This window comes from Arvicanthis niloticus, chromosome 20, assembly GCF_011762505.2.
Source record: "Arvicanthis niloticus isolate mArvNil1 chromosome 20, mArvNil1.pat.X, whole genome shotgun sequence".
NCBI classification, from domain to species: Eukaryota; Metazoa; Chordata; class Mammalia; order Rodentia; family Muridae; genus Arvicanthis; species Arvicanthis niloticus.
Window position 1 is genome coordinate 48,325,498 of NC_047677.1, and position 7,653 is coordinate 48,333,150.

Consider the following 7,653-nt stretch of genomic DNA (forward strand, 5'->3'; position numbering starts at 1 on the left):
TTGGTAAACCTTACCATTGTTTATTGGTCATTGTTTCTCCTGACTCCATAGAGAGAAATGCACCAAAACTCTTCTGGTGATGTTCTGGCTGTTTCTTGCTGCTTCTGCAGACTTGGGCTGATTGGCAGAGTGAAGTGGAAGTTTCTGGATATGTCAGCTGATACAGACTCAAGTGGAGTTTTGCTCAGACAAACTTGTGTGGTGTTTTATTGAGGCAAGACTTATGTGAGGACATGTGATGTTTGGAGGGAGTATAATAGGACACAGTGGACAGTGATGGCCCGCTTGCATAGCTGGCTTTGCAATGCTACCTTGGTTTCCTGTCTTCATCTTCACTGATCTTCGCTTTGCTGAGAGAGTCACGGCAGAGAACTTCTCCTGGTGTCCCTGCTGGTCCTGGTCATTCTTGCTGACTCATGCCGATTTGATGGAGGCCTGACAGTTCCTGCTGGGCTGTGCCCCAGCTGATGATTCCTGTTTGCTATCCAGACACTACTGACCTGGACTGCTGGTATCCTGTCAGTTGGAGATTGAAATCACCCCAAGGCACTACTTCTAAACAGCAAACAGCTGAGCCTCCTGGCTTCTTATGGATCAAGCTGCCTTTGCTGAATCTTGTGAACTGAACTGAACTGCTGATATCCTGAGAACACTATTCTAATAACCTTTCTTTTTCACTACTTCCTGTGGGTGGTGGGCTAGAAGGGAGGTTAAGCATCTAAGATCCCCTATTAAAAATAGGTTTTGAAAATCTAAGCCAATAATCTCAGCTGTGGATTTGCTCCTGAGAGTTCAACAGAAAATCACATCCTATACCTGGGAACCCTGGAAAGAAGGAGAAGCAGAAACCACAACAGTAGCATGGCTACAGGGAGCGCCCAGGGCAGCTTCAAGACTGCATCATTAGTAGCTAAAACAAAAGGATGGGAGAAAATGTAATGACATATCTTGTGTACCCAGGACATTGAAGGATCCCCACTGGGGTCTCTTTAGACCTAGTGACTCATAATCCTGGAAACAGGAATCAGGGTCTCAGATATAGGATGTGATCTGTCTGTTCATCTCTCATCCCTGTGTCCTTGTGAGCACAGACTCTCAGCATGTGCTTCATAGTGATGGAGAGAGCAGAGACCGGAGGTGACACAGCCCAGGAGTGACCCCATCAAAGACAACAATGGACTGAGCACACCTGGGCACCTCATCCTGTCCCAAGAGATAGACACAGCATAGTGACACAGATTCTGGAAGGTTCTCCATCTGCCAATTTATTTCTTCAAAAATCTCTTAAGTATTCTCAATTCATGAAATTAACTAGCAGCCAACCCTCAGGTCAAGATGTGAACAATCAAGTTCACATTCAGATTCTTATTCTCAGTGTGGAAGTGAGGAGCTGCAGCTCAGGGCAGCATGGTGTTCTGCGCCCCTTTTTGAGTCCCCTTTGCCCTCGAAAGAGACACGTGAGGCAGTGTTCGGGTGGTTACTACAGCGAGGCTTTATTCTTGTATCAGCAGAAGCGGAAAAGACCCCAAGCCCGGAAAAGGCACTGCTATATGTACCCTAGAGTGGCGTGTTCACTTCTGATTGGCTGTTCACTCATTACCCATAATACGCCCCAGGATGGGCACTGACTTTGGCGAGCTTTTTGCCTTTTGCACCTGCGTAGTTAGTTGTTTACTAGTGGGAGGACAGGATGCCCGCACCATCTTGTAATGGCGAATGCTGTCACGGTCACGCGGCTCCTAACAACATGGAGCTGACAGGAAGCAGATGTCTCCCAGTGTTTGGCTGGATCAGGAAGGTTGGCTGTGGAAGGGAACACAGGCAGTGCAGGGACAGGGTCCTGGTGTGCAGGGGCAGGCTGGGCTCCACAGTTCTTCACATTGAGCCCATAGGATCACAGGGAACATCAGACACTGTTTTCTAAAGAGAATTGAGGGCTCTGGATGTCACAGGAGAGACCTGAACACACTGTCTGTCACTCAGTCCACTCCAGCTGCTGTCTTCAGGCTAGAGAATGAGAGTCATGAACCATCACTGTGAAGACAACATTCCAACAACCCACAACTCACAGGGGATTCTGGGAGTCCCTGAAACCCAATCATGTCCACATTGCCCCTCCCCAATTAGGCCCCAGAGTGTCACCTTTACAATCTGGAAGAGACATATCAGAGCTCTGGGAGCTGTCCCTGCCTAGGGTAAAACAAAACAAATGTATATATATTTGTGTGTGTGTGTGTGTGTTTGTATGTGTGTGTGTATTTATATCAAGGTAAAAATGACACCTACAGAAGATTTCTCTGGAGGAGCTATTATGGATTCCCAGAGCTCCCATCATCCCCAGCTTCACTCCAATGGCCTCAGGGATAATTCTGTCCCCCACACTAACCTGGAGCTGGAACATAGTCTCCTCCTTTTCCACCTGTGAGAAGAAAAGCTGTGAGAGTTCAAGGCAGATCTTGACACTAGGAAGTTCCCAGAACTGACAGCAGACCCAGTTGGAGACAGCAGCAAAGTGGGGTGTGGCCCTGTTTCCCATTAATGAGCAGAGCACACTTCTAAAGGAGGCTAAGAGAAAACTCAAACCCTGCCCTTTCCTACCTGTGTTTCTCCTCCTCTTCATCACAAAAGCCACCACAGCTCCAATGATGGCCACAGCTCCAAGGACAACCAGAACAGCAATGATCTCCATGTTAGAGTCAGAGGATGGAGGAGGCTCTGGGAAGGACAGGCACAGGAAATGAAGGTGAGGGTCATGACCCCAGCTCTCAGCCCTGACCAGCTCAGGGTCTGCAGAAGGCTCCAGCTTTCCCTGACCCCAGCTCTGCACCCACACCCTCCTTACCCCATCTCCGGGTGAGGGGCTCAGGCAGCCCCTCATGTTCCACATAGCATGTGTAACTCTGCTCCTTCCCAAGAGGCACCACCACAGATGCCCACTTCTGGAAGGTTCCATCCCCTGAAGGCCTGGTTTCCACAAGCCCCATATCCTGGGTCAGGTCCTCCCCATTCAACTGCCAGGACAGGGTGATGTCAGCAGGGTAGAAGCCCAGGGCCCAGCACTTCAGGGTGACATCGCCTTCAGATCTGGGGTGTTGGATCACATGTACCTTTGGGGGATCTGTGTGGAAGATTCATGAAATCCCACAATTAAGAAGACAAACTGAAATCTACACAAGACTCAGCTAAACCAATGATGACACTGAACTATGTGTCTGACATGTCAACTGTCATCACACTAGTGACCAGCAGGTAGAGCTGGTTCCCTCAGCACAGAACTAACTGCACATGACCCTGGGGGACTCAGAGGCTAAGAAGAAATCCACATGAGCCAGTGGGTCAGCATGGTCATTCTTATGTGATGTTCTAGAGCGTGAGATAGGAAGTCACAGAATGGAAGATTGAATGGAAAATATATAATTTATATATGTGTTTGAGTCCATATCAAACTTAGAAACTAGGGTCATGTGCTCCTGGAAGGGAGCCCGCCCTGAGACTCAACCTCTGTGGTCATCTTGCTGACCAGCATAACTGTCAGTCCACATGAACAGCCATCACACAGTGTGTAGCAGAAATGTGGTGAACCTCTGACACTCAGCCAGAGAAAATAACTCCAGCCCCTGCCTCTGGGGTGAGAGGTACAGGTGTGTTACACAGGATCCCTGGAGTGTGCTGTGGACCCAGTGCAGCACTCACTGGAACACAGCAGGCTCACAGGGTGTGTGGATCTTCCCTCTCACTCCAGCCCTGGATTGCAGAAGACCCTATCTCTCAGAGAGTCCAGTTCCTGATCCACTAGGGGGAGCACTGTAACTTGTGGGGGCAGAGGAAGAGCAGGAGGCTTCTGGATGTTTAGTTCTGACAGGAAACAGTCTAAGATCACAAGAACCTCTCCTTTAGCGGGAACCCTGAATTAAGTTGTGTAATCATCCAGTCTGTGGAAACTGATACAAATGAAATACAAGGGCCTGGAGAAACAGGATCACTCCAGTGTAGACAAAAACTGACTGGAAGTAAAATAATGCCTTAAAAAGAAGAAGCCAGGCAGTGGTGGTGCACGCCTTTAATCCCAGCACTTAGGAGGCAGAGTCTGGCGGATTTCTGAGTTCGAGGCCAGCCTGGTCTACAGAGTGAGTTCCAGGACAGCCAGGGCTACACAGAGAAACCCTGTCTCAAAACAAAACAAACAAACAAACACAAAAAAAAAAAAAAAAAAAAAAAAAAGGAGGAAGAGGAGCCAAGAAACAAGAAAAAGAAAAGAGATTCCCCCTCCAGGTTACCCCATAAAGGCTCCTGTGACCATTCACCACTGTAGAAATAGCTAGAATTGTGTTGTCAAAGAGACGAAAACTCTACAGACAGAGAGGGATCTGTGAGAATGTGTTCATATGGAAAGTTCTAGAAACTGGGGGAACCAGCCTAGTGTAGGGGAGTCCATGTCTCCCATCAGGTAAAGGAGACTTCCGGTCCTGAGGTGTAGACTTCCGGTCCTGAGGTGTAAGGGCTGACACACTCAGCATGACAGGAGTCAGTGTCCACCGACAGTGGGTGTGGGCAGAGAACCTGGCCTGGGAGAGGCCATGGCTGACAGCAGGGAGAAGCTGCTGTTCTGTCAGGAAACTCTCTCCTTCCCTCCTGAGACAGACTGGGAACTGTGCAGGGAGAAGGCTGAGCCCTGGGAGAGTCAGTGCAGTCACTGTGATGAGGATCAGGAGACCCAGGGACACTCTGTCCCCTCTGAGACAGGGGCATCACCCCAGCTGAGGGTTTCTTCTTCCCCAGGACTGAGCCCCAGCCCGAGGGCAGAGGGAGGAGCTGCCCGCGGCCCTGCACCTGTGCGCAGCAGCGTCTCCTTCCCGAGCTCCAGGTATCTGAGGAGCGACTCCACGCACGTGCCCTCCAGGTAGGCCCTGCGTCTCTCTGCAACACCACCCTGCTCCCACTTGCGTCGGGTGATCTGCGCCGCCATGTCCGCCGCCGTCCACGTTTTCAGGTCTTCATTCAGGGCGATGTAATCGCGGCCGTCGTAGGCGAGCTGCTCATACCCGCGGAGGAGGCTCCCGTCCTACCCCACGTCACAGCCATACATGCGCTGGAACGTGTGAGAACCTGTGGGACCCCGCGGTCAGCCCCGCCCACCCGCGGACTTCTCCAAACTGAAAGGGAAACCGGTCCCGGGTCGGTTCTACCCACGAACCCCGTACTTGGGACCCGAACGTCTCCGGCCCCTGTGTCGGGACGTGGAGGGGTCGTGACCTCCGACCCGGGGTCACTCACCGCCCTCGCTCTGGTTGTAGTAGCGGAGAATGTTCCTCAGGCTATCTCGGTTCCACTGCTCCTGTCTCTTGGCGGTCTGTGTCTGCTCCTCCCAATACTCCGGCCCCTCCTGCTCCATCCACCGCGCGCGCGGCTCCATCCTCGGATTCTCCGCGTCGCTGTCGAAGCGCACGAACTCCGTGTCGTCCACGTAGCCGACGATAATGAACCGGGGCTCCCCGAGGCCGGGCCGGGACACGGCGGTCTCGAAATACCGCAGCGAGTGTGAGCCTGGGGGCGGCGCGCGGTGAGACCCCGACCTCCTCCCGGGACTCCGGGCGGGTGCGCGGGCCGAGAGGGGAGCAGGGCGCGGGGCTCGGGACGCGGGTGGAGAAGGGGCGGAGGGTCCGGTGGGCGACGCGGGGACGCGGCTTCACCGGTGCCGCCCCCGCCCCTCCCCGCAGAGCCCGTTTCCCTCCCGACCCCGCACTCACCCGCGCGGGTCTGGGTCGGGGCCAGGGCGGCCGCCAGCAGCAGGAGCAGCGTGCGCGGCGCCATCGTCCCCGTCTGGGATCCGGGGCGTCTGAGTCCCGCGCCTGCGTGGACTTTATAACCAGTGCCCGCGGCGACGCTGATTGGTTCCTCCGGGATCGCGTCATCCAATGGGGGTGAGACCTGACAGCGCGTCATCAGTGTCCGGGCGGAAGGACCTGACTCAGGAGCAGAAGTGAAACTGGGGAGATGGGGAATCCCCAGCCCTGGGCGTCCCCACCCCTGACCTCACCGCCTGGAGACTAAGACTTTGAACCCTGTGCTGCGGACAGAGCGCTGTTTGTCATGGTGTCTCCAAGTTCCGACCCAGGAGCTGTCTGGACACCAGGAGAGACCCGCAGGCCAGACTTTCTGTGTCCTCTCCTCCACCCTTCCTCTTCCTTCTCTTCAGAAGTCAGACCCTGGAGTCTTCTAGAAGAAAAGCCACTTCCGGGAATACAATGTCAGTACAAGTGGTTGGGGATACAGTGGAGAGATGCTTCTCCTTAAAGCAGAGGTGCTGGCCTGCAAGCTCTACACAGACCCCACAGAGATCAGACTCTGTGTTCACCTGCAATGGGAGGCTCACACTTTAAAACTAGAGTGTAGGACTCTCATCTGTAAAGAAGAGACTTTGCCTCTTTCCTCAGGATCTATTTTCTCAGCCCTGTGCTTAGACACAGATTCCTTGTGTTATTTCCTAGATGAAGAGTCTCTGGCTCCAGGTCGGTATTTAAAAAAAAAAAAACAAAAAAAAAAAAACAACAACAACAAAAAAAACAAGGATCTTTAGTCTGTGTCCTGAGTTTGTCTGTGTGGACCTGGGTCATTGTCTCAGCACAGGAGGCCCCCTTGTCCAGAGGGAAGAGACCCCCATGAAGACCACAGATAGCAGGGCCCTGATCCCTGTCTACACTGCACTTGCCCTGTGTCTGCACTTGCATGGTACAGTTGTTTTAGTGACCCAATCACAGTAAGAGAGCAACTGTCATCAAATACAATACAGAATAATGATGACAGTGTGGTAGAAGTTATGTGATCTCTGACCCTCTCTCTGTCTGACCTTCACTCACACTATGAGCTGATGAGGTGAGGGACATGAATGTCACAGGTGTGGGGGACACCGGATGTGATCATCCTCAGGCTTGTGCAGTGTGGACACTGGAAGAAAGACGATTCTCATGCCAGAGAGTACACACTGGTGATGTGAGGTTTTATCCCTGATCAGTAGTGTGGGGAAAGATTAAATTTGTACATTTCTTGATTTTGTGGATGTCTTCAAAACACACCCACAGAACTGAAGTGAAAAAAAAAAAAAAGAGCAGAGATGGGCGGGGACTCCTGAGGAAAGTCACTCATCACACAGAGTGACAAATGTGAGTGACCACAGGTGTGAACTCCAGTCACCTTCCCATGCAGGTCTCCACAGCCGCCCAGCAGCCTCACCAGGATTCAGCATAACCTGTTTCTGGGAACCACTCTTATTAGGTGCTGTGAGAAGTTTCCATGGGAACTTGAAGCTCTTAGGTTTCATCCTGACTAACCCAAGGATGTTGCTGGCCTTAGGCAGCTGCACAGAGAGGATCTTCTCAGTTTCTTTTCTTTTTTAATTCTGTTTTTCGAGACAAGGTGTCTCTTCAGAGCTCTGGCTATCATACAACTTACTGTGTAGACCAGGCCAGCCTTGAAATAAATTTTAACAATGTAGCTTCCATTGATCAAACTCAGGTAGCCACACTTGGTGGCAAGTGCATTTACCCCTTGAGCAATCTCTGATCCTCGCAGGGTTCAGTGGGTTTGATCTTTCCAAGGTTCCCTTCATTCCTGCACTTGCCACACAGGAGAGCTGGCCACCATGACATTAGAAAA

General features: G+C 51.9%; 1 protein-coding gene across 1 annotated transcript; it reads right to left on the bottom strand.

The window, feature by feature from the left end:
• Positions 1–1,239: 1,239 nt before the first annotated feature.
• LOC117724487 (RT1 class I histocompatibility antigen, AA alpha chain-like) lies at positions 1,240–5,887 on the bottom strand. Its single transcript, XM_076916601.1, is given in 7 exon segments — positions 1,240–2,007; positions 2,387–2,419; positions 2,599–2,715; positions 2,843–3,118; positions 4,831–5,106; positions 5,275–5,544; positions 5,748–5,887. Coding segments are annotated over 7 exon segments (1,041 nt in total). The 5' UTR covers positions 5,812–5,887; the 3' UTR covers positions 1,240–2,002.
• Positions 5,888–7,653: the final 1,766 nt, after the last annotated feature.